At 46.1% G+C, this 27,472-nt stretch overlaps 1 protein-coding gene and 1 non-coding gene across 2 annotated transcripts in view; both read right to left on the bottom strand.

Annotated features, from left to right (window-relative positions):
* Nucleotides 1-10,339: 10,339 nt before the first annotated feature.
* TRNAT-AGU (transfer RNA threonine (anticodon AGU)) lies at nt 10,340-10,413 on the bottom strand. The gene has a single exon. It is a non-coding gene; the product is annotated as a tRNA-Thr (tRNA).
* A 1,721-nt stretch (nt 10,414-12,134) lies between these two features.
* WDR88 (WD repeat domain 88) overlaps nt 12,135-27,472 on the bottom strand; it is a 41,865-nt gene continuing 26,527 nt past the window's right edge. The window contains 6 exon segments of the mRNA XM_025914723.2: nt 12,135-12,384; nt 12,387-12,516; nt 14,396-14,488; nt 20,612-20,680; nt 22,220-22,302; nt 24,310-24,497. Of these exon segments, the coding sequence (XP_025770508.2) occupies nt 12,344-12,384; nt 12,387-12,516; nt 14,396-14,488; nt 20,612-20,680; nt 22,220-22,302; nt 24,310-24,497 (604 nt within the window). The 3' untranslated portion in view covers nt 12,135-12,343.

Here is a 27,472-nt window from a genome sequence, read left to right as displayed (position 1 = left end):
ACGAGCTTGCATTCCCACCAACAATGCAAATGAGATCCTCTTTCTCTGCATCCTCGCCAACATCTGTTGTTGCCTGAGTTGTTAATGTTAGCCATTCTGACAGGTGTAAGGTGGTAGCCAGATCTTGATTTCTAAATGCTGTTCTTTCATATAAGGAACCAGGAATTTTGGAAGGAGAGGTTGATTCTAGGGGGACAGAGAATACACAAATGAGCTGGCAAACCCAGAAAATAATAGTGTTTTAAAAAAACCCAAATAAATACAGAGAACAAACTGAGGGTTGATGGGGGGGTGGCTGGGGTGATGGGGACTGAAGAGATGAGCACTGGGTGTTGTATGTAAGCAATGAATCATGGGAATCTACTCCCAAAACCAAGAGCACACTGTATACACTGTATGTTAGCCAACTTGACAATAAATTATATTGAAAAATAAATAAATAAATAAATAAATAAACCTGTGTGACATGCTTCCCCCAATCATAATATCAGCCTAATTATGAGAAAACATCAGACAAGTATAAACTGAGGGACATTCCACAAAATACCTGACCAGTACTCTTGAAAAGTGTGAAAATCCTGAAACACAAAGTCATGAAGACTGGGGAACAAGGAGACGCAAAGACTACATGCAATATGGGGTCCTGGATTGGATGCCAGAACCAAAAGTGCACATTAGTGAAAAACTAGGGAAATCCAAATAAAGTCTGTAGGTTAGTTACTAGTATTGCACCAATATTAATGTCATTTTGATAAACATACTGTGAATTAGGTACTATGTTAGTAGCAGGGGCACTGAGTAAAGAGAACACGGGAGCTCTCTGCACTATTTTTGCAACTCTTCTGTAAGTCTATTTCAAGATAAAAAGTTTCTTTGAAACCACAGATAGAAACTAGTACACAGTTATTAGAATGGCTAAAATAAAAACATTGGCAATACCAAATGCCGGTAAAGTTGCAGGGCTGCTCGAATTCTCAAAATTGCTGATGTGGTGTTATGGAAAACAGTGTGCAGTTTCTCATAAAGGTAAACCTACACTTACCCTGTGATTCAGCCACCCCACTTGTAGGTATTTACCCTGGAGACATGAAAACTCATGTACACGCATACCTGTATTGGAATTTTTATAGCATTTCACTCATAATGGCTGACAAATAACCCAAATCTCCTTCAACAAGATAAACTGTGGGGGCGCCTGGGTGGCTCAGTCGGTTAAGCATCCGACTTCGGCTCAGGTCATGATCTCGTGGATTGTGGGTTCGAGCCTCGCATCAGGCTCTGTGCTGACAGCTCAGAGCCGGGAGCCTGCTTCAGATTCTGTGTCTCCCTCTCTCTCTCAGTCCCTCCCCCACTCATGCTCTGTTTCACTCTCTCTCAAAAACAAATAAACATTTAAAATGAAATTTAAAATAAAAAATTTTAAATGAATAAATGTTTAAAAAAATCAAGATAAAAAAAAAGATAAACTGTGGTATACCCCAAAAATGGAATACTACCCAGCAGAAAACAAGAAACAAACTACTGATACATGAGACAACATGGATGAATCTGAACATGGGTGAAAGAAACCAGACTCAAAAGGGTACATACCACATGAGTCCGTTTATATGACACTCTCTGACAGACAAAACCCCTGGAATGGAGAGTGGGCCAATGGTTTCCAGAGTCTGGGATTCGTGGAGGGGTTAACCACTAAGGGGTTAACTGCAAGGTATTTTGGGGGGTGATGAAACTGTTCTTTGTCATGATTGTGGAGGTGGCTGCCTGACTTCATGCATTTGTCAAAACTCATAACTATACACCCCCAAAAGTAAATGTTACTATATGTAAACTATTTCTAATTAAATTTTAAAATGTGTCCAGTAAATACAAAGCCAAAGCCCTCTTGACACCTCATCCCAGGCTCCTCCCTACCTTTCCAGAAGTAACTACTGAAATGAATTTAGTATCTACGCCTCTGACTCTAAAAAAAAAAAACATTTTTTTACATACTTATACGTGTGCCCATAGAAAATAACACCATTTGTGGGTTTTTAAGCATAATAAACATTCACATATCACACTGCATGTATCTTTCTTCCTCTAGCAGTCAAGGGGATTTCCAAGGCTCCCTTGGGATTTTCAAAGGTCCTTTTCAAAGGTCTCTCAAGTCATTCAGGAGTAGATGCTGATGTGTCACCAGGACTATGAGAGGACAATGAGGGCTCTGCCTGCCCTCTCCCCCTCCTAGAAAGGCATCGCTAGTTATCTCTGGGCGCTCACTGCCCTGGGCTCAGCTCGGTGGGTAAAAATGAGCTGACCAGCTCCTCCCTGCCACATCTCAGCGAACTGCCCGTGACCCAGGCCTGACCCAATTACTGCACATCATATATGCTTTCCCCTGGTCTCAGAGATCACATCCAGAAAAGACCTGAGGCCCAGCTCTGCTGACAACACTCAGTCCAAGACTTGGGAGCAGCAGGAAACTCTCCACTTTGAGCTGGTGGGGAAACAGGATGTCATTCTGGAGCCACCAGCAGCCAAGTGCCCCCTGACGTGGAGGCAACCCCAAAGGAAGCAGAGCCAAGGGCTGGAGAAGGAGCTAATAGCATTGCTGGGGACCCCAGAGCCACCCCAGCCAGAAGCCAGTGCGCGCCCTTGGACTTCCTAGCGTCAGGAGCAAGTGACAGTCTCTTTTCCTTCAGTTGAAGGAATCCCGAGGAGCGCGCATCTCCATGCACAACCGCAGAGCCTGAGACCAGGCGTTTGTCACAGGTCACCTCCCGTCCCACAGGGCTTCGGTCCTGCAAGCTGCCACAGAGGCTGTCCCCATGCCCTCCACGTGCCTGACACTCTCCCCTTCGACTGGACCCGCCTCCAGAAGGCGCTGATAGAAATGCCAGGCAACACAACTCAGCAGCACAACTCAGCCAGTAGCACACGCTTTGTTTACACCTACCTCTACGCCAAGCACTGGTTCCTGCATTTGCATTTGCGTTTGTATGTTCTGTTCCCTCATGTTGGATGTTTAGCATTTTGGTGGTGGAAGTCGTTTTTGGTTTTTTAATTTTTTTTTAACATGTATTTATTTTTGAGCGGCAGAGAGAGACAGAGCATGAGCAGGGGAGGGGCAGAGGGAGAGAGGGAGACCCAGAATCCGAAGCGGGCTCCAGGCTCCGAGCTGTCAGCACAGAGCCCGACGCCGCCGGGCTCGAACCCACAAACTGCAAGATCGTGACCTGAGCTGAAGTTGGATGCTTTTTTTTTTTTTTTATTTTTAACGTTTATTTATTTTTGAGACAGAGAGAGAGCATGAACGGGGGAGGGTCAGAGAGAGAGGGAGACACAGAATCTGAAACAGGCTCCAGGCTCTGAGCTGTCAGCACAGAGCCCGACTCGGGGCTCGAACTCACGGACCGTGAGATCATGACCTGAGCCGAAGTAGGACGCCCAACCAACTGAGCCACGCAGGCGCCCCTGAAGTTGGATGCTTAACTGGCTGAGCCACCCAAGCGCCCCATGGTGGTGGAAGGTAGTTTTAAAGAATTATAGTGTTGTTTTAAAATTGTTATAAAAATTATAGATTGAAAGATACACCAATAAAAGTAGATGTGCCATATTGTTGGGGTTGGTTGCAAATACAAAATCCAGCGTTATCTCAAAATTACTGGGAGTCATCGTACATGTTTATGTAGCTAATAGGTTACCACTGGCTAGCTACAAATTTGTTGGTTTTAGAATATAAGGGAAAAGGACTATAATAAGCATAATGGCCGGTCTCTTTGTTAGCTTCCAAGCTCATTTTGAAATGCTGTTGATCTAGAATCAACTCTTAGCTCAGTAATGAGGTTTTATAAACACGGTCTCGAAACATTTATTTGATGAAATGGGTTCCTACAACTCTATTTCTATATGTTATCCCGATTCAAACAAAATCCTTTCACTATGGTACGTTGAAAAGAGCTTTGGGATTCACTGAAAGAGGGAAATCGGGGGTATGTATGCACCCCACCAGCAATCTGGTCAAGCCTGGCCATCTCCAGGCATGATTCTCACGGGTGTGGATTCACAGCCATCCCACATGCCCACTCCCACCCTCAAGGCCACCCTAGCTGTGTGTCCTTGGGGCTGACCCACGCAAGCTCTGCCGAGACTTTCTCTCCCTGGAGCAGAAACCAGCCTCCAGAAGCCTCCTTAAAGCCAGGTTCACAAGCTCCTTTATGCAACGCCATCCGCGATACACGCTAGGTAATAGGTCACACACAGAGTAAACTGAGCTGGTGGCCAACTTTATTGGCCGCTTTATTTTTTTTAATAACTGATTACAACAGCCTTCTAAGGAGCCACCCTGCATTCAAAGGGAAGTGAGACTATCTCAGGAGCACAGACCACTGAGGAACCAAAACATGGAAGGCTGGAAACCAGTCCACGCTAATTCCCACACTTGCCCTTTGCTCCCCATGTTTACAGCCTCAGAGCACGTGGTACATCGTCCTATCCCTAATAGACACGCTCACTCCATGTTTGCTGAATTTAAATTAAATTTTGATGCGTTTTTTATATTAAGTATAATCTAATTGATTGTAAGAAATAAAACGTGGTGTGAAATGTACCGTTTGTACAAATACATTCAATGTTAGGGTTTGATCTATAAAAATAACTACATGACTGAGGTTTGATCTATAAAAATAACTACATGACTGGGGTGGGGTAAGGAAAATCAATGACTGATTTTGTCTCTGCCCGCCCCCCACCAACCCTTCTTCGCCAACACCTCCGCCCCACCCCACCTCCGCCCCACCCCACCTCCGCCAAGATCCCACTTCCCACCCCTCCCCCGACCCTGCTCTGGAGACTCTACTGTGGACCCCTCCCTGGCCTCAGGGCGGCGCTCTTCTCCAAGGCTGAGGCCACTCTCCAGACGTTGTACGTGAAGCCCTTCCCAGGAAGCTGCTAACAGGGTGTGCACATCCATGCCCTCCTTGCCCTAATGCACCTGTGTCTGGAACCCCCTAGGCTGGAATGGCACCAAACGTAGAAATAGGAGGTAATGGGGGCAGCCCTGTTGTGAAGGCACAGACAACAGGCGAGAGGAGTTGAATCCGCATGGAGCTGGGCGGTGAGGATGGGGGGCTGGGCAGGAGAGGGGGACAGACCGGGATGAAGATCCTGATTGCTATCAGTGTGACTTTGATTGTTTTAATATTTTCATTGAGATTAATTTTCATAGAGTGAACTGCATAAATCTCAAGTGTACAATTAAATGAGTTTCGATAAATACGTACCCACACCCCTACCAAGATGAAGATTGTTTCCATCACCCCAATAAAAAGGGTTAGTTTTATGTGTCAACTTGACTGGGCCACTGGGGTGCCCCAGTAGTTGATCAAATCTTACTCTGGGTGTGTCGGTGGGGGTGTTTCTGGAGGAAATTAACATTTGAATTGGCAGACCAAGGGGAGCATACTGCCCTCCCTAATGGTCAAAGACCTAAACAGAACAGTAAGCCCCCAAGTAGCACTCACTCTAAGTGATGTAAGGGTGAACATAACACACGTAGTCCTTAGGACGACCGAACTGAGACAGGGAAACCGAAGGGACCCCATGAAAGAAAAAGCTGGGTTTTTTCCTGTGCTTCTTTTCCTGCTTCTTTCAAGGACCCACATCCCCACCTTACACGTGCCTTTATGTATGTCCTCCTTGTAAAAGTCAAGGAGTTAATGATTTCTTTGGAGTCCCCCAGCACAACAGATATCAAAGGAGTGACCGGGCCAGGTCATCATGAATGTTCTCCAAGACCACTGATTTCAAACCCCTTGACGCTAAGATCCCTGGCTGTCACAGATTTTGAGTCTGGAGTTCTCTCTTGTCCAGCAAGAGAGTGGACACAGAATTGAATACGAGAGGGGCTAATGTCCGGAAGGAGACAAGAGCCCTGAGTGAGGGTCCTTTCTCCATATTTATTAGGATCAGAAGGCTTACATATGTGATGGACGTGCAGAAAGAGACAATAAAACAGTGATTTCCAAGGTATGCAGTGTTAGGGGGTTGGGTCAAGACAAATTAAAGTCCTGGCACCGAGCAGATGGCCGTTTACTGCAGGCACCAGGCACCGTGTCTGTTTATCTTAACTTTTCTAGGGGCTAAGACAGATAGAGCATGCTACCTCAGGGTTAACCAGGTATTTTTCTCGCTGATTAGCTGTGGGCGCTTTCACCCTGTATCGGCTTTTTTGCTCTATGCTTTGTTTTACTTAATGATAAATCCTGGGTGCTTTCACCCTGCTGTGGTGGCTTTCCGCCTCTACCTGTTCGCAGATGCTTTCATCCTGTGGAAGCGGCTTTCTGCTCTATGCTTTGTTCTACGCTGGGCGCTTTCACCCTGTGGTGGCTTTCCTCCCTAAGCCTTGTTAACCCATTGGTGCGAGCTCCGAGAATTCTTTAACTTATTCCCCACACCTGGCTGTAGGGCATATGTGACTCATGGAGGACACTTGAGCACTCACCCTTGTTCGACCAGTTTCTGGGTGCCTGAGAGGACACATACACCAGACCACTGTCCTCGGTAAAAACTCCTGACCCCCAAGCAAAGACGTAGCTCATGTTCCCTTTCCTTTCTGAGTCTCCCAGATGCTCAGTCTGTTTCTGCTCGCTCTATATCTTCAATAAACTCTGCTCTCACTGCTTGCTTGCCTTTGACTTTCATCCTGCACAAAGCCAAGGACCCTGTTGGCTGGTCCTGCGGGACCCCTCCTGGGCCTTAGGACCCAGCCAGCCTGCATCAAAATGAGGTATTTATGATTATTATCCCCATTTTACATGTGCAGAAACTGAGTCACAGAGGGGTTGAGAAACGTGCCCAGTGTTGATCGCTGACAACAAATAAACACAGCCAGTATGTGGCAAAGCAGCCTTGCTTCAGATTCTGTGTTCTTACCCAGTACACTGCCCTGCTTCTCATATATTTCAGTCTATATATTTCTTATTTGAATTTTCATCCTAGGGATTTACTGGTATGATTAAACTTTTCTTAAATCATAATTATGTGATCGAGTCAAGATGATGCACTCAACGTTATCAAAAGAGTCACCAATCAATGAAAGTGGAGCTGTCACCACGATTCAGAGAAACCGTCCCATTGAGGGGAATCCATGCAATCCCCACACCCCCCAATACTCTCACTTATCCTGCCTCTGTTAAAACCCTTCAAGGCCCCCAAAGCTTTTGCATTAAAACAGTGGTTCTAAATCTTTTTGATCTCGAGATCTCTTTGCACTCTTAAAAATTATTGAGGATCCCCAAGAAGCTTTTGTTTATCTGGAATATATGTGTAAACACTTGAGATATTAGAATTAAAACTGGGACACCTGGGTGGCTTCGTCAGCTAAGCGTCTGACTCTTGATATCATCTCAGTTCATGATCTCATGGTTTGTGAAATTGAGCCCCGTGTCAGGCTCTGTGCTGACAGTGTGGAGCTTGCTTGGGATTCTCTCTCCCCCCCTCTCTGCCCCTCCCCTGCTTGTGCTTGTGTTCTCTCTCTCTCTCTCAAAATAAATACATAAACTTAAAAAAAAACCCATAAGTTTAAGAAACTAAGATAATACACAAACATTTCATTTATTTAATTGATTTTAAAACAATAATAAATCTATTCCGTGTTAACATAAATAACATTTTTATGAAACCATTTACAAAAGAAAACTAAATTTAGCCAGAAGGATGGCCCTGTTTTACAGCTTTGCAAATCTCATTTATGTCGAGTTTAATAGAAGGCAGCCGGATTGTCATATCTACTCTTGCATTCAGTCTGTTGCGATGTTATTTTGATTGAAGTAGAACAAGGGAATCTGTCCTCAAACAGATAAGTAGTTGGAAAAGGGAAGAGCATTTGAGTGGACTTTTCCAAAACTTGGTGGATATTCTTCTTTCCTAATACACCAAAACTGAATAAATGGTGGTGTGGAATCTGAAACCACACTGATGAACATGTCCTAGTCTGTTGCATTAAAATATCCTGGTATACTTTGCTCTTTATAGATCATCCATTGGTCCTTTGGAAGATATCAGTTCACCAAATTATGCATATTTTCCAAAACGTTGACATGTTTTGTCACACAATGTCGAAAAAATATATTTGTTAATACAACCACCAATCTCATCAGAAAGTTTTTTTAAATATTGGAAAATTGCCAAGCTCGTGGTGGTAGATACTTTTTCCAGAATTACAGTTTTCACTCAGGAATTCACGTTTCATCCTTGGCAAGAAATACTGTCGAGTTGTTTTCCTTGAGGTGACAAGCTCATTTTGTTCGTTTTCAAGAAAATACCTGTTAGATACTCTGAATGAGCACAGTGTGCCTGTCAGTTATCTCCTCAAACAAAAAGTCTTTTGCGAAAAACACGGCCAAGTCCACTAACCCCTCAATCACAAGTACTGTTCTCCGAACGACCTCAAGACTTCCCGTTCCCCCACACAAAAGATTAAAAAGCTGCGTGCTCAAGTGTCTAGATTTAATAAAATTCGTAATGTTTACTGCTTCATAAAGACATTCTTAAGTGAAACTGGTTTTGTCTGTTTCCTGCCAAAGTGGTGGTAAGGAATAAATACAGTGACAACGAGGGGCCTTGATTCCTGCTAAGGCGCCAGCAATTTTCACTCACCACCGCTTTCGCACATCAGTGCAAATGTCAACACAGTACGAAAACAACGTAACGTCTGAGTGTCGTCGTGAAAACCCATTTGACCACCTGAAAGAGTCTTAGGGATGCTGAGGGGTCCGTGAACTACATTTTGAGAGTACTGCTGCCTTACATTATTTGAAAAGATGGACTAGTTGTCCAAAAACCTCAGATTTACATAATCCAATCAGCACGATCTGATCAATTTTAAAAAGTCACTGTCCACCAATGCCTGTGTTCCAAGCCCCATTAGGTGCTGGGGGCACAGAGGTAGGCATATGTGGCTCCCCATGCCTTGGGGCTTAATTTTATTTGAGAAGACAGACAATAGACAGATAAAACAACTTCAGACTATTTCAAGGCCCTGAAGGCTGGCCTGGGGGAGGCAAGGGTTCCTTCCTATACAGAGAATGGCTGAGGAGGGGCCTCCCAAAGAAGTGATACACTTAAGGAAGGCCAGAAAATAAGGAAGGGCCCAGAAAACAGCATTTCAAGCACAGGACAAAGAAATTGCAAAGATCCTGTGGCAGAAATAGCATGGCATTTTTAAGGAACAGGAGGGGTGGGCTTAACCTGGGCCTGTTTCTCCTTTCTGGCTTTGCTTATTGCCTAAGGGTGCTCACCCAATCTAGTGGTTTCAACGTCATCTGCTGTGTGCATGGCCGATGGCCACAAATGCTCTTCTCCCGCTGACCCTCCCTAAAACCCAGACTTACGCCCCCAACCAACATCTCCCCTTGGCCACGAATAAGCAAATGCTCAAAACTGACCCGCTATAGAGACGGGCAGTAAAGATGCGCAAGAGAAACAGCAACATCCCAGCAAAGACTCAAGTCCTGTTACCAATAAAGTCGTCGCTGATTGGATTGGTGACAAGGTGCCTATGAGACCCACAAAGCTTCAACGCACCTGTATAGGTTTTCCTTTGCAGTGCCAACTGCAAAGGTTGCGAAGGGCAAAAAAATGATCCCCCCAAAACAAGAGAAGAAACAAGACAGTAATTACCCAAATGCATGGGAGAGGTAGAGAGAGATGCTGCTTCTGGAGTAGATGAATTTGACTCTTAGGAACACAGGCTGATGCCCTACCTGCCATCTCTGCAGCTCTTTGGGACTGTCCTGTTGCGTCGGACGTCAATTTTGTTGAGTTTGACAAGAGTGTTCCTGGGTGACTGTTCCAAATCCCCATGCTTCGCGGCACCCCCAGGGACTCCGGTGCAATTGCTTTGGGTCAGGCCCTCCAGCTGCGTATTTGTGCAGCAGCCAGAGCTGCGGGCCTCAGGGGTCAGCCTCCCACCTGGCGCCCGGAAGATACAGCCTCTGACTCATCCTTCCCGCAGCCCCGGGGGCACACTGACCGGGTTCAGCGTGGACCTCGCCAGACGCTCCTGTGAGATGTGAGGCACCGATCGCAAGGCTGGAGGGGGTGACCCGTCAAAAGCCGGGGTGGGGCGCTCGGAGGAAGAATGGGCAGAGGGGGCCCAGCTCGCCCTGCCCAGCTCAGCAAGGGGAAAGCTAGCTCGCGGGAGCCACGGAGGTCCCAGGGAAGGACACCGCCGCAGCACCGAGCCCGCAAAACCGGCTTCTCAGGTTCACCTTCATACATCTAAAGCGAGGGGCGCTGGGTAGGGCAGCAGAGCAAAAATGCGCACAGGTAAAAAGAGAGCCGGGACGCTCGGTTGAGGCACCGCTGGGATTCGAACCCAGGATCTCCTGTTTACTAGACAGGCGCTTTAACCAACTAAGCCACGGCGCCGCCCGCACGAATACCGCGAGAATCTGTTCCCCATCACCATTTAAGCCCTCTGCGGTGCGCATGCGCACAAGTTTCGTCCGCAAGAGGCGCATGCGTGGTGTATAGTCCTGCCCACACCAGCGGCTGAGGCGAGGGGGTTGGACACGGAAGCCGGAAAAGTGGGAAGCGAGTGTTGCCCCAGGCCCGGGAGCGCTGGTCTTCCCGGTTGCTGTGGTGTCTGCGCCGCGGCGTGGAGCCAGATGGCCCTGTCTATGGGGGGGGGGGAGGGGGGGGTACCCGCGCAAGGTTGGGCTTTCTGCCCTCCAGACCTGGCGGAGGAAGCCCCCCGCCGCTGTCCCGCGAGGCCCAGGCCCCCGGCGTCCGGTCTGGGCGCACAGCTCGCCGTGGCCCCGCTCACCGCGCTGGAGCCCTGGGCCCGGGAGCCTGCGGCGCGCCCCGGACGCACTGGGGGTGGGCGGCCCTGCCCGCTCCGGGGGCGGCATCTGCCCGCCTGCCGCGACCAGACCTTCGGTGGGGCCGCCTCTCCCGCGGGAGGGCACCGCGGGCGCCTGAGCCGCCGGCCCTGAGGGATCCGGAGCTTCGAGGAACCCAGGCCGCTGGCCTCGGAGCACCGACACCGCATGTGCTGCCAGAGCTGGCAGGGTGCTCGCCTGCAGCTTCTTGGGTCTCCTCGCCCGGACAGCGCAGCCACCTCTTCCCAACACTTTTCAGAGGGCCTTCGAGCCAATCCATTCATTCACCCACCCGTGGGAGAGCCTCATCCGCAGAAATGTTAGACTCCGCAAGTGCATATGCTCAAGAAGATTTACTCCAGTATTATCTGTAATAGCAAAAATCGAGAAACAAAGCTATGTGCCCATCGGTGCGACACTGTTGGTACCTGCAGCCGAGCCGTCCTCCAACGCAGAAGGGGAAGCACTCCTTTGTGCGTGCCGTGTGCGGCAGGAGGGAGACCACTTAGCAAAAGGAATTCTCTTTGAAAGAGAGCGTGAAGTGGAGCTTTGACATGTTCATACATCATTCACGTGGATAAGTGGATACATACTGAATAGCCAGCCCCAGGGTGACCAGAGTCACCAGGGTTATGACTGAGGAGGGCAGCGCCCAAGCACGGAACCTGCCCAAATAGTGACGACCAGGTTACGGTGCTCATGGGCAGAATCATTGGATGCCAGTCAAATACGCTAAGTAAATCAGACCTACAATTAAGTTTTTTAAACAAAGCAAGGGCAGTGCTAACGACTGACAGGAATCGTGCGAGCCATAGCAAATGGGAAAGGGAGCCCTTCCTGTTTGTCCATCAAACCTTCTGAAGGAATTGATTTATGTAGTACGGTATGCTGTGGGAGCAGGAGGAGGGCTCTACATCTGCCTGGGCATTCTGGAAAAGTCTGGGGCAGAGAGGATGACCCACCCTGTGATGGAAATGCCCTCCGCCCACCTGCCTAACCAGACCTTCCTCTGCTCTGGGTGGATGGCCGTCTAGGAGCATTAACCAGGGACGACCCAGAGTGCCTTGCCACACAACAGTCTCCTCCCCGGAGGGGTCTCCACACATCTTCCTGTCGTTTGACAGAGCCGTCCACAGGAGCTGCAGTTGCTAGCCTGGCTGCCTTACAGGGCAACACCAGAGTCCAGAATGTGTTCCAAAAATGACACCAGGGACACCAGGTCATAAAGCTTAGAAGGAGCAAAAATGCCTCTAGAATTCACACACATGCTTGTTTTCTAAAGGAATCTAGATTTATTCGTCATGAAAACTAAAAAAGTGTATGATCTCCACTACCAAGAGTGCTGTGGAGCTGAGGCCATGCCCCTGCCCCTGTCTGATACGCCTACCCGGCCAGGAAGGGGCCATAGAGAAAGGTCCCTGCAGAACCCCAAAACCCATATGACAGGTGCTCAAGTCAGTCAACAGGCCCAATGGCCATCAGTCATCTGTGGCCGGGCTGCACTCCCTTGCCAGTGAGCTTCCCCTCCGGATGATGATGAGGCCTCTGCTGACAAGTCTTTTGCATCCATCCGGCAGAACACACATTTGGTGACGGTTTCAGAAAAGATGTCACTTTCGTAGATGGAGAAAGGCCTGTCACACACTTCACACTGGCATGGAGCATTTAAAAAGAGCAAAAGGAAGAAGTGCTGGTCAGAGGGGACCAAGGCATCCAGTTAGAATTCTCCCACCAGACCCAGCCACCTGTGGCTGGGCCAAGGCAAGAGCTCCCTCTCCTCTCTGCAGTCTCTGCAGACCCCACAAGGGTGCAAATTGCAGGCCACTGAGAGAGAATGAACACAGGCTTCTCCCTCTCTCCCCCCCCACGGAAGCTGTGCAGGCACCGACCGCCTGGCTCATCCCTGGCTAGGGGAATCCTGGGGACAGGAGCCACAAGCCGCTCGACGGTGGAGAGGACAGGGGGTGCGTGTCTAACCCCGTCCTGTGCCCTTTGCAGAGCACAACTGTGGGGCAGAGGAGCTATCCTAACGCCCTGACACCCTGGGGACCTAACTTACAAAACCATGAGAAACAAGTAGGCAAGATTTCCAAACAAAGCAGCCATTTCTCCGGGTGAAGGTACTAAGCATCCTCCTCCATGTCTGAGCCAGTTTCCGGCCAAGGCACAGAGAGCAGTGGCATGGTGGCACAGCTCACCCGCCGTATCTCCTGCCCGCAAACAAGTGAGCACCACCATGGGGCAGGTTCTCAGACCACGGGCAGGGGTCTCTCAGGGGTACCCACCACAGCACCAGCCTCCTGCAAGATGGCACCCCACCCGGGGCAGGCCCTCTGGGAAATCTGACTCCTGAGGTTTCTTATATTGATTTAGAGCAAGGTAAATGCAGAAGGCTCATCTTTGGAACAGCTTCAAGTATGTCTCTTTCTTTTCTCTGTTTTGCAAGAAAGAAATTTGATCCTTTACCTACCTTAGTCTACAGCATACTTTCCCATGGCCCCACCCCAAAAACGACAGGGCTCAGAGGAGGCAGTTCCTGGAGCCCTGTCCCTGGTGGCAGGTGAAGGACATGGAAAAGTACTGCTCTGCAGTTAGTCAGCTTCTAGGGCCTAAGGGCCAACATGGCCACACGGGCCATGATGACCAGCTGGCCACAAAGACCAGGTCCATGTTGGTCCCCTCCCCCCACCTCCTTGCCCCGTAGTGCTGTTCCCAAATTAGCCATTTCCAGAAGCGGTGGCTCCCAGCTGGGCCTTCTAAGAGGAGACACGCCTAGGTGGCTCCAGGATTCTGAGGGAAGGAGGACTCCGGGCACGCAGCATAGACTCCCCAAGCCTCTCAAAGTGGCAACCAAGTGTCTATACTGCAAGGCCCCCACAGGGACTGGCCTCCAGTCCCCAGGGATAGACTCTGTGGCCGGTCCTGGCTGCACCTGGTGAAGCAGGTGTGTCCCCCCTACCATCACGATCCTGCCCCAGAGAAAAACAGGCACCTGGGCCTCTATCACAGGAGGGCACTGGGGGGGCCTGGCCAACGGGTCTGCCGCTGACGTGTAGGAGGCCGACGCCATGTCCTGCTGTGTGCCCAGCCATTTGTCCTCTGACTCATTCCCCTCCTCAAACGCCCGGGGCTCATTCCTGCCTTGCAGTCTCCACACTGGCTCTTCCGCTGCTGGGACGTTCTTCCCCTACACATCCGCACGGCTCACTCCCTCACCACCTTCAGGTCTTTGAACAAATGTCACCTCCTCAGTGACGTGTCTCCTGACCACCCCGTGAAGCAGCCAGCACCTCTCATTCCCTTTCCTGACACTACTCCTCTCCAACTTACTTACCGCCATGAGACCTACTGCAGTATTTTTCTTGCTTCTTTATTCATTGTCTCCTCTTTTAGAACATAACTTCCCTCAGGGCAAGAATCTCCATCTGTTTGCTCATGGTTTTATCCCCAGTTGCCCAATTAATGTTTATTCGAAGAACAAATTGATTTGTGGAGGAGACTAACGAACACCTTCATTACCCAATACCAACCTGTTTCACCTTTGAGCCCAGGGCCTTTTTGTACTTTATGACCAAAGGAATTTGGTCAATTTCTTCAATATTCCATAGTCTCATGGTCCTATCCTAAAACAAGTCAAACAGCAAAGCAGCAGTCACAAGATGGGCTCCTTCAGCTGGGAGGCCCCAGGAAGGCGCATCACATCCAGGTGAAGAATCCCACCCTGCAGAGAAGCAGAAGTAGGGTGACCGACTGTCCTGGTTTCTCTGGGACCATCCCACCTCTATGACCACAAGTCCCCAATCCCAGCAAACCCATTCCAGGGGGCAAAAAGTCTCACTTTTCAGCAATGGATGTGGAAGTTTGAGGGAAAAGGACAAAACCCATACTGTGGTCCCCAAAATAGGAGCTGAAAGCAAAACTATTTTTAATGCCAAATGGATACACATCCATAGGTAATCCATCTTCCATAGTTGCTGTCAGTTTTCCATGACGTGCAGTTCACGTTAAGTTCCCAGTAATGGATCATCCATTACCGTGATTCACTCCATGCAACGTGATTTAAGTATCCAACTTAACTGCATGCATCGTAATTGTGTTAACAGTCTGGCTTTGATTTTACCTACGCAACTGTCGTGCTCTGTTTCAAGATATTGCTAGTAAAAATTTTTCACATTGTGAGTATTACGATCAGGTTTTCTAAGAGTTCAGATCATGAGAATGAGAATAATTACAAGGCCAGTGCCAACGTGACGCAGACCTCGCCAGAAGAGGAGGCTAAACGACTCTGTTTAATGATGGCTGGACAGACACATAAAACTAGATTGGGGGCAGAGGCGAGGTGGTAAATACCCAGAACAAAGCACACTGCAGGATGTGAGGGAAAGACTTTGCTATTGGGTATGGGGAAGCAAATGCAGAAGTACATGTGGACACAAAGTCTCCAAAGCCTGGGATGAGGTGGGCAGGTTCTAAATCACCAGTTTTTTCATATCCCAAAAAAGACACCAATGGGAAAGAAAATGAAATGTCAGGCAACCAGATTGGAAAAGAAGTAAAACTATCTCCATTTGAAGGTTACATAACCTTGTACATAGAAAACCTTCAAGAATCGACCAAAAAACTATTAGAACTAATAAATAAGTTCAGTAGGGCTGCCGAATACAAAATCAATATGCAAAAACCTATTGTATTTTTATATACTTGCAATGAGCACTCTGAAAATGCAACTAAATAAGCAATTCCATTTAGAATCGGATCAAAAAGAAGGAAATGTTTACTAATAATTTTAACAAAGCGAGTGCAAAACTTATAGACCAGAAACTAAAAAATACTGTTGAAAGAAACTAAAGAAGGTGTAAATAAATAGAAAAATATCTCAGGTTCAATGGGTCAGAAAAAGGTAGTGTGGCACAGGCATAAAGATAGACACAGAGGTCAATAGAATCAAGAAACTAAGTATAAAACCTCACATTTATGATCAATGGCCTTTTGGCTAGGGTGCCAAGAGCTAAAACGATGAAACTCTTAGAAGAAAACATAGGGGTAAATATTAGTGACAGAAGATAAGACAATGGTTTCTTAGATCTGATACCAAAAGCAGAGGCAACAAAATAAAAAAAAAAAAACTGGACTTGATCAAAATTAAAAATTTGTGCTTTGACAAACACACATCAAAAACGTGAAGACCTACAAATGGCCAATAGGCACATGAAAAGACGCTCAACATCATTAGCTCTCAGGGAAATGCAAGTTGAAACTACAAGATACCACTTCACAACCATTAGGATGACCACAATCTAAAAAAGATAACAAAAAAACCCTGCCCACTGGGGAGGCTGTGGACAAATTGGAACCGTCCTGCACTATTGGTGGGAAAATAAGAGGATTCAGCACTTTGGAAAGCGGTCTGGCAGTTCCTGAAGTGAAAGCGATCAAACATACAGAGTTACCATTGTGACCCAGCAGCTCCACTCTGGGGTATAGGCCCAAAAGGATCAAACACGAGTGTCCCAACAAAAACTTGATCACGGACACTCATAGCAGTATTATTTACAATAGCCAAAAGGCAAAAAGAACCATTCCCATCAACTGATGAAATAAAATGTGATATATCCATATAATGGAATATGATTCAACAGTAAAAAGAAATTAAGTACGTACTTCTATATGTTACGACATGGATAAATCTTGAAAACATCATGCTAAGTGAAACAAACCAGTCGCAAAAGGCCATGTATTGTACGATTATATTTAAATGAAAGGTCCATAATAGCAACATTAGAAACAATAATAGAATAAATAAACAGTAAAACAAAAGTAGATTAGTGGTCCGAGCTAACACAATGAGACCATAAAAGGAAATAAAAGGTATACAGATTGGGAAAGAAGAAATAAAACTGTGTTTGTTGGGGCGCCTGGGTGGCTCAGTTGGTTAGGCATCTGACTTCGGCTCAGGTCATGATCTCACGGTCCGTGGGTTCGAAACCCATGTCGGGCTCTGTGCTGACAGCTCGGAGCCTGGAGCTCGCTTCGGAGTCTGTGTTTCCCTCTCTCTCTCTGACCCTTCCCAGCTCTGTCTCTCTCAAAAAAAAAAAAAAAAAAAAACCAACTGTGTTTGTTCACAGATGACATAATGGTGTATATAGAAAACCCAAAAGCAATCAACAAAAGAATTCTTGGAATTAATAAGTGATCAAAACAGAGTTGCAGGATACAATGTTAATATACAAAAGTCAACCGCTTTCCTATATACCAGCAATGAACAGCTGGAACCTTGAATTAAAAGCACACTACCATTATTAGCCACGCCCCCCCACCAAATGAAATACTTATGTCTATTTCTAACAAAATATGTGTAAGATCTATGTGAGAAAAACTATGAAACCCTTCATGAGTATGAAAATTCAATATTGCCAAGATGTCAGCTCTTCCCAATTTGATGCATATATTCAACGCAATCCCAATAAAAATCCCAGCAAGTTATTTTGTGGATATTGACACACTGATTGCCAAAGTTTTTATGAAGAAGCAAAAGATCCTCTTGGATTGTATTGTAGCCAATACAATAACAAAGAGAGGGACAAAATGGGAGGACAGACACTACCCAACTTCAAGTCTTACTGTAAAGCCACAGTTATCAAGACACCGCGGTATTGGTGAGAGAATAGACAGACCATTGGAACCGAATGGAGACTGCAGAAATAGACCCACGTAAATGTAATCAACTGCTTAACAAAAAAGGAGAGGCAACACAATGGAAAAAATGATAGTCTTTTCAACAAATTTGCTAGAACAACTGAATATCCACGTGCAAAAAAAAAAAAAAATCTAGGCACAGACCTAACATTCTACTCAAAATGGATCACAGGCATAAATGCAAATTGCTAAAACTCCTAGAGAATAACATAGGAAAAAAATCTAGATGACCTTGGGTTTAGCGATGACTTTTAGATATAGCACCAAAGACATATCCATGAAAGAAATAATTGATAAGTTAAACTTCATTAAAATTACATTCTTCTGCTCTGCAAAAGACACTGTCAAGAGAATATAAAGAGAAGCTATAGACTGAGAGATAATATTTGCAAAAGATATATCTGATAAAGGACTATTATTAAAAATCTACAAAGAACTCTTAAAACTTAACAATAAGAAAACAAAGAACCCAATTAAAAATGGACCAGAAAGGGGAACCTGGGGTGGCTGAGTCAGTTAAGCGTCCAACTTCAGCTCAGGTCATGAACTTGCAGTTTGTGAGTTCGACCTGTACATCAGGTTCTGTGCTGACAGCTCAGAGCCCGGAGCCTGCTTCGGATTCTGTGTCTCCCTCTCTCTCGGCCCCTCCCCCACTCACACTCTATCTCTCAGAAATAAATAAACATTAAAATAAATAAATAATAAAAAAATTTTTTTAAAGACACCAGTATTCCTTGGAAAATAGTTGGTGAATTAATTTGGGGACACTGTTCAAATGAATATCCATTATCATATCACTCCTTTGATTGTTTTTATGAAACTGAGTGTGGTCAGCAGACTAATGCCCCAGATCCTAAGCCCCAGAACCTATGAATGTGTTAGGTTATATACCAAAGAGGAATTAAGGTTGCAGATGGAATTAAGTGTGCTAATCAGCTGATCTTACAATAAACAGGGAGATTGTTGTGGGTTTCTCCAGGCGGGGTGGACATAGTCACAAAGGTCCTTAAAAGTGTACAAAACAGTGAGAGGGATATGTGACTACGGAAGAAAGGAACAGAGAGATACAACCTTGTTGGCTTTCAAGATGGAAGAAGATGAACAAGCCAAGGAATGCTGGTGGCTTCTAGAAGCTGGAAAGGGTAAGGAAATGGATTGTTCCCTAGAGCCTCCAGAAAGGAAAACAGCCCTGTGAACACCTTGGTTTTCGCCCAGAGAGACCTTGTCATACGTCTGTCTCACAGAACTGTAAGGTATTAAATTTTTGTGTGTAAGGGGTAAAGTGTATAGTGATTTATTATAGCAGCAATCAAAGACCAACACACTGAGTGATGTTACATGTCCTGATTCAGCGGTCGCAACTAAATGTCCTGTAGGAGATCAAAAGGGGAAAGCGTGGTCACGTCTGTGTTGGCCCCCTGCTGTGCGGAACTGTCACATTCCAACAACATCATAGTTTCTACAGTATATCAAGCGATTTGTCAAATTCTGGAAACCTAGCTCTTAAATACTTTGATTCAAAAGTTGGAGTTTCAAATCACCTTCTTGATTTCTGTGAAGATTTTAATGAAAATCCAAAAAACAGGGGCACCTGGGTGGCTCAGTCAGTTAAGTGTCCAACTTCAGCTCAGGTCATGATCTTGCAGTTTGTGAGTTTGAGCCCCACGTTGGGCTCTGTGCTGACAGCTCAGAGCCTGGAGCCTGCTTCGGATTCTGTGTCTCCCTCTCTCTCTACCCTACCCCACTCACACTCTGTCTCTCTCTCTCAACAATAAATAAACATTAAAAAAAAATTTTTTTTAAGAAATAAACATTGAAAAAAGTTAAGTCTTACATTTATGTATTTTAAGCATACACAATATAGCCTACAAAATTGAGGGACACCGGGTGGCCCAGTTCATTAAACATCCAACTTCAGCTCAGGTCATGATCTCACCACAGTTCATGAGTTCGAGCCCTGCGTCAGGCTCTGCGCTGACAGCTCAGAGCCTGGAGCCTGCTTCAGGTTCTGTGTCTCCCTCTCGTTCTGTCCCTCCCCCGCTTGTGCTCTGTCTGTCTCCCTCTCTCAAAAATAAACAAACATTAAACAGAAATTTAAATATGCATTGAAGACTTCTTTTAAAGTCTAAACTGTTGCATGATAAGACAGAAAGAAACAGCATAAAATATTTTTATATTTTTCTTCAACAGATTTGTTTAATTAGTCCCGCTATTAATTACTACTAATTGCTGCTGTTAAGTAGTCCAATGATTATTGTTTCAATAATAGCATTTATGTAACAGAGAAGGAAAAACACAGAATGAGACATAATTTCAAATAAGCATTCACTTTTCATACTTTGATTTGCACTTTTACTTTTCTCCAGCTTTACTGAGATATAGTTGCCATAATCATTTCTCATATTTTCAGGTTAAAATAGTAACACGTAGGCACAGGTCTGGCAGTATCTGGGCTGGCTGGCTCTCTAACAAGGGAGCCTACTCACGGTTTGCAGAGTCTTGCCCACGGTCCCATAGACCTAGAAACCCCCAGACTAGAGAATGACATGGCTCTAATAAAAATCGGTGGGGGGCAAGTTGGGACGCCCACTTCTCCTGTACTCACACCTGAAGGACAGCCCTTGGGACACCCTGGGCTAGCTCTTGTGTGCCATTGGCATGGGAACTCCAGGACATAGTGATGCAGAAAGGGAAGACCCACCCGGGACCTCAGGGTGGTCTCTGGGGCTCACCAACACAACGAGCTGACACTTTCCCCTCCTAGGCCCCCTGCTGGCTCCGTCACTCACGGGTCTGGGCAGGCCCTTCCTCCAACAAAGCTCAGAGGTGAGTGGTTGCAGACACGGAAATACCTGGCGACTCCCCACAGGAGGACAAGAGGACCTGCTTTCCCTGTTCCCAGCAGCTCCCTGGATGAGGGTGGCCTGGCTAGGTGCGGCCCTCACAGAGAGCCGGCCCAGGAATTTTGCTGGGCAATAACATTTCTGTTAACACAAATTCTGACAAGTGTGAGAGAAATTTTAAGTTACTCAAAGGCTGCCCATTTTTACCTTTGAAGAAGACAGGACCCGTTTCTTGTCATTGCTAATGGCAACATCTGTCACCCAGTCACTATGGCCCTGAAGAAAAAAAAAAATAGAATTTTAACAAGGAACTGGAGGAAAAACCTTGGGAAACACAACAAAAACAGAAAACACAAAGTTGGGACCCCAGAGATGCGTACATTTAAGAGCAACTAACTGTGTTTCCCTGATGTCACCAATGACATTTAAGGTGGAACAGAAACTGTAAAGGTTGACGATGCATGCGTACATTACAGCACTGTGTGCGTTGTTCAAATAGTACTCTGGAGTTTAGCAGGATAGAAAGAAAACGACTATGTTCCCCGCTGGTCCCAGAGCACCTCTTGCAGGTTTTTGTTGGCATTCTTTGTTCCAGGAAATACCATTCCTATTGGAGGTCCTGTTGGTGAGGGGGCTTTTGCTTCAAGTGAGGTTTGCTTCAAACCTATCCACTGTGGCTCAGGCAATTAGGGGGTTATTTTCCTCAGGTAAAATGGAGCTCAGAGGAGATAAGTTCCATGGCCAGCTCAGACCCCGAATGATGTCAGGGCTCTGCATCAACATCTTTATCATTCTTTGGCCTTCCTCGTACAGAAAGAGTGGAAGGGGAGGCAATATGGTATATGATGTATATGGTATATGGCAGGAGGAAAGAAAGCAAGAGAGAAATTAAATTCCTGTGCAGAACAAAAGGACAGGAGCTTAAGGGTGGGACAAATAGAGAAGAAGAAGAGAGCAACCGGAAAGGGGACAAAGGGACTTTTGAACACAGGGATGTTCAACATTTGGTTCTAAGGTGTTTATTTGCTGTGATGTAAACTCCCTTTGCCTCCCCCAAAACCCTTGGAGAAGAGGACTGAAGACAGACCAGCTCTGGGAGCCTGAATGTTGTGATGATCCAGGGGACACATTTGAGCCACAGGGAACAGAGGGACCAAAAATCATGGATGCAAGCATTCACAGCCAAACCATGAGACCACAAGACCAGGGAGGATGTAGATATCTTGGGGTAGGAGGCACTGGGCACAGAGGCACTGCTGTAGCCAATCCTGGAACTACCTGACTCTGGATTCTTGCCATGTGGGACAATCCAGCCCCTTACTATAGAGCCACTTTGAGTTGAGTCTCCTCTAACTTATAGGCAGAAGCACTCAGCCGATGCCACCATTTTGGAGTCCATTACTCTTTGTGTATCTTCGTTATGGGACTCATCTTTCTGTAGAGTAATGTCCGTGGTCCTTAGACACTTTCCCACCTCTGAGTTTCTGCATTTGCTCTCACATTTGCCTAGAATGCCCTTCCCCAAGATCCTCATCCACCTAGTCTTTCTTTGTCATCAAGTTCTCAGCTCATATGCCACCTTCTCCAAGAAGCCCTCCCACTGTAGATTACTCCTTGGGGTCTATTTCTATCACATCACCCTGTTGTGGTTTCTCTCTTTCACTCATCACTGTCAGTGATTTGTTTGTTGGTTTCTGGTCTGTTCTCCACAGAGGTGTCACCTCCAGTTGGGACAGCTTGGTCTGTCTCACCCACGGCTGTATTCCCAGCACCCAGCACCCGGCATGATCCTCTGTCTGATGCTGACATTGGTACCTTCAAGGAGAGCTTCCGGTAGCCTTCTCCTACATCCCAGATAGCCACAGTCCTGTCGAGCCCTCCAGACACGAGAAAAGAGGCTACAACAAAAAGTGACAACGTTTCAGGGGGTGGGTGGGGTCATCTTCCCCTGCCATCTACTTCTTCCTTCAGGAGGCCAAAATGGGAGGAAGCATTTGTGAAGTGCCACCATGGTTCACTCCAAGGACGCTCAAACCCCTTATTGGTGTGGCTCAATGTCTCCCAACCAGTTAACAGTCAATTCTCATTATTCATGGCAATTATATTCTGTAGTCATCACAAACACTGAATTAGTTAACAGTGAACAATTTCTCCCAGGGAATATGCAGGGTTAGGTCCCTGTGAGCCTCTGGTCACAACATTTCATTAACTGATCAATATATAACCTTGTTTTATGTCTGTTTCTGTTTGAACACACTTTATTTGATGCATATTGTTTATTCATTAAGGTTAAGTTCACGGCCATCAGTGCTACAGCTCATGCCTGAACCAAGCTTCTCTGATACATGTGTTTTCCTTGTAAGGCACATTACTGCCTTCTTGCATTAGGAACACCAGACAGCAAGCACATCAGTATTGCGCTTGGGGGCTTTTTAAACAGCAAAGTCACACCAAAAAAAAAAAAAAAAAAAAAAAAAAACGCTACAAAATGCAAAATACCTGGGCACTAAATGGACTACTTTACAATAAGAGAGCTGAACTAAGAAGGCAGAGGGTCACCTTGTTCAACCCCAGCTGCGAATGTGTGCATAGGCTAACTCACACTTGTCACTGTTCTGTGCATGTCCATAGTCCACATGGCATCGCAGAAGTGCCACAAGTATTGATTTTAGAGTTACAAAGAAATTTTACCCAATATGCTAATTCACAAACACGGAATGTGTGAATAGCGATGATGTAAGTCTGAAACCCCGAAACAAGGACGGAAGCTGGCAGGACACCTCTTAATGGGGTCTGACTCACACAGACACTGCTTGTGAAGAGGAAGAGTTGTTCAAAGGCACTCTAGCATCTCTCAAGCCAGGCCCTGATTGCTTCTGTACTGGCAGGGTGCCCCTGAAACACAGAATGAGCGCCACTCCCAAGAACGGAGGGGTCAAACATTTGGCTCCTGTGTGTCGAGTGGTCATTTCCCTCACTGAGGCTAGTGGCCTAAGGCTGCTTCCTGTCCTCACCCCTGTTTGCATCTATGCCCCTTCATTTGGCAACAACTCCCCAAATTCCCATGGGGAACACCCCTCACATACTCTTAGTCCCTCTGGTCAGGGGGTACTGACTTGAACCTGTAGCTCAAGGGGGTGGGGGTGGGCAAGTTACTCACACCTAGTCAATCAGAGCTTCTCAGCCCCTGCTGAAATGATTGGTTCAGAGATGAGTGTGTGTCCCAAGCTGAGCCAATGAGAGACTTTCCTGGGACTTGTGCTGGTACCATCTAAAAGAAGGATCTCTCTCTGGGGCACCTGGATGGCTCAGTCAGGTAAGCCTCCAGCTCTTGGTTTCAGCTTAGGTCTCGATCTCACGGGTTTGTGGGATCATGCCCTGCATCAGGCTCTGTGCTGACAGTGTGGAGCTTGCTTGAGATTTCAGTCTCTTCTCTCTCTCTGCCCCTCCCCAAACTCGTTCTCTCTCTCTCTCTCTCTCTCTCTCTCTCTCTCTCTCTCAATAAAGAAATAAACTTTAAAGAAGAAGAGGAGGAGAGGGAGAAGGAGGAAGAAGAAGAGGAGGAAGAATAAGGAGGAGAAGGGTCTCTCTTTCTCCAGGGTTGGCTCCCTGACAGCCTTGTCTGAGTGTCTGGACCCAGCCATGCCTATTCTTGGACTCTTGGGGGTTAATAAATATCTTTGGCAGCTAAGCCACATTAAGCTGAGTCTCTGTTACTTGCAAACTTGTATCTATGAATGTGCCTCTTGGTTTTTTTGTTCCCAGTGAAGATAAAACCACTTTCACCATTGGCATCATGGGAAATTGCCTCTCTATACTAAGGAAAGTCCATGTGCACGGAACAGGAGGACATCTGCCCTAGCGCTCTGACAGGTGTGAAATCCTTCTATGTGTTAATTACTCACTGTCTCTGGCAAAGTGGCAGGAGCTCACAGAACCTTCATGGCCCTGCATCAGAGTCACACAGGCTCCGCAGTTTCGAAACTCCCCTGTATGGACATTCCAGATTTTTAAGGTTTTATCCCAAGAGCTTGTACACAGGAAATGGCCACTGAAGGTGAAACAGCAGTTAGAGATTGCACTGGAATGTGCCCTGAAACACAGATGGAAGCGTGCACACATCAGCACTACACGCCTGGAGGATCTGAGGACGCACCTGAGGGGAGGGGCATTGGAGCTGCTCCCCGGTGACCTAACGGACCTCATTCCTTTGATCACTGCCTACCGTGGCCCAGATCTTAATTGTTCTAGGTCACGCTATTCCAGGACTTCTCAATCATGGCGATACTGACATTTTGTGCTGGGTAGTTCTCTGTGACAGGGGGTTGTCCTGCACATTGTAGGATACCTAGCACCATCCCTGGACTCTACCCACTAGATGCCCTGCACCCAACCTGTGACAACTAAAAATGTCTCCAGACGTCGGCAAATTGTCCACCGGGGGAGAAAATTGCGCCTGGTTGAGAACCACTGCACCACTTAGAGCTACCTGAGACTTGAGGAGAAGAGCATCTGAAAATCTGTTAGTGGCGGTTAATAGAAGAACAGCCCTTCAGGTTTGAGTCACACTTATCAGGTGGGTGTCTCCAGCCCACCCTCCACTTCCTTTTCTCCAAGACACGGAGGCTTGGCTCCTCTCCCTGGTCCTCCTCCCCCACCCCTCTCCTACTACTTCCTCCTTCCCTTCCCAACTACTCTATCTTTTTTCTCTCCCTCTCTCCTCATTTGTCTTCAGTATCATTAGAGCATATTTTAACATTGTGCGTTTAATTAATAAAGTTTTGAGTTATCCATTCTCAATTTTTATATGTCCTTTTTAAAAAGGGGGGGATCTGTCAGACTTTTGCTGTTTTTGTTGTCTTTGTGATCTTTTGTGTTGTATTTTCCCCATGAATCTCACTTTCTGTTACAAACAGTTTATGTAAACATAAACAAGCATCTCTGAGTAGCCTGGATTATAAAATCCAGGAAAGCTTGGACAAAACTGTTTTCTAGAGCTCAGGTCAGAGTTTTGGACTGTATTTCAGTTCTTTGTAATGCACAGACTGAGTAAGATCAAAGGAGAAGAAATATCAACTCCTTAGAGGTGTCCAGGGTAAAACGTTCCAAATCCCTGTGGCTGTCAGGCTAAGAATCATCCCAGCATATACTGGAGATGGATTAAAAAGCTTTCCCCACAATCCAGACACTGTTGTTGGGATTTAAACCAAAGCTATCTCTATTTTCCAGGATGGGGCTCTCATTTCCAATAAATTCCACTTCTCATAAAAGATCGTTGCACTTTGGGGCCCCTGGATGGCTCAGTCATTGAGCTCACTCGTCGAGCGTCCGACTTCAGCTCAGGTCATGAACTTAGGGTTCGTGAGTTCAAGCCCCGCATCGGGCTCTGTACTGACAGCTCGGAGCCTGGAGCCTGCTTCGGATTCTGTGTCTCCCTCCCCCTCTGTTCCTCCCCTGCTCGCACTCTGTCTCTCTGTCTCTCAAAAATAAATAAAGATTGGCTCAGAGCCTGGAGCCTGTTTCCGATTCTGTGTCTCCCTCTCTCTCTGCCCCTCGCCTGTTCATGCTCTGTCTCTCTCTGTCCCAAAAATAAATAAATGTTAAAAAAAAAAAATTTTTAAAAAAAGGGGCGCCTGGGTGGCGCAGTCGGTTAAGCGTCCGACTTCAACCAGGTCACGATCTCACGGTCCGTGAGTTCGAGCCCCGCGTCGGGCTCTGGGCTGATGGCTCAGAGCCTGGAGCCTGTTTCCGATTCTGTGTCTCCCTCTCTCTCTGCCCCTCGCCTGTTCATGCTCTGTCTCTCTCTGTCCCAAAAATAAATAAATGTTAAAAAAAAAAAATTTTTTTTTTAAATAAATAAAGATTAAAAAATTTAAAAAAAGAAAAGATCATTGCACTTAGTACAAAAGTTTGGGGAAAGTGCTTGTATCGCACTTGTTTCTGGACAAGATGGAATCAATGCACTTCTTCCTATTCCTTCTGCTAAGTACACCTAAAAATCTGGGCATTTGTAAAGCAAATGGAAGACTAGGAAAGATGGAGACAAGTAGGCAGACCAGCATGACATCTTGGGACCCAAGAATGACATATATATCCTATATATGAATGACATATTCATATATCCTGGACTGAATACTGGAAAAGCTTGTAACCCAAAAAACAATGGGGACCATTAAAAGGACCTCGAGAAAAGTCTGTTCTCCATAGCCAAAGGGATAGCCTAGCTAGACAGAAAACTTTTAGGCACTACCCACCTTCCTCTAGCCAAACATTCAGGATTTTATGATCCAGACTACCCAGAGATGCACGTTTATGTTTATGCATCTCATCCCCACCCCTCTCAGCAAGGGCCCAAAAGGACCTTGACTGCAACACTTTCCAGACTGTACTGAGGTGGCCTGCTAGAACAAGATTCTAAGACTGAGAGTTTCCTAATATAATTAATACACAACAAAAGGTTGTGTACACAAAATGTACACAACACAACAGAAATCACTCATCATACTAAGAGCCAGAAAAATCTCCCTGTGAATGAGAAGATTAATCAACAGATTCTCAACACTGAGATGACACAGATATTACAATTATCTGACAAGTATTTTTAAGCAGCCACCATAACAATGCTGTGATGGACAATTATGATCATGCTCAAAACAAATGAAAAGATGGAAAGCCTCAGCAAAGAAATAGAAGATGTGACAAAGAACCAAATGAAAATTTTAGAACTGAAAAATACGATAACCAAAATTAAATCAGTGAAAAAAACAGAGAAAAGAATAAGTGAATATGAAAACAGACAATATAAATTAACCAGTTCAAAAAATAATTGACAGAAAAAAAAAAAAAAAACAGCCTGAGGGACCTGTGGGACTATAACAAAAGATCTAAAATTTGTGTCCTTGGAGTCCCAGAGGGAAAGGAGAAAACAGTAGCGCTGAAAAAGTAATCACAGAGACTATGTCTGGGGGTACTTGGGTGGCTCAGTCAGTTAAGTATCCAACTCTTGATTTTGGCTCAGGTCATGATTTCAAGGTTCGTAGGTTCAAACCCTGTATTGGGCTCTGTGCT

Source organism: Puma concolor, chromosome E2, assembly GCF_028749965.1.
Source record: "Puma concolor isolate L17-30 chromosome E2, mPumCon1.1.hap2, whole genome shotgun sequence".
Classification (NCBI taxonomy): domain Eukaryota; kingdom Metazoa; phylum Chordata; class Mammalia; order Carnivora; family Felidae; genus Puma; species Puma concolor.
This window is presented reverse-complemented; position numbering and strand designations above follow the sequence as displayed.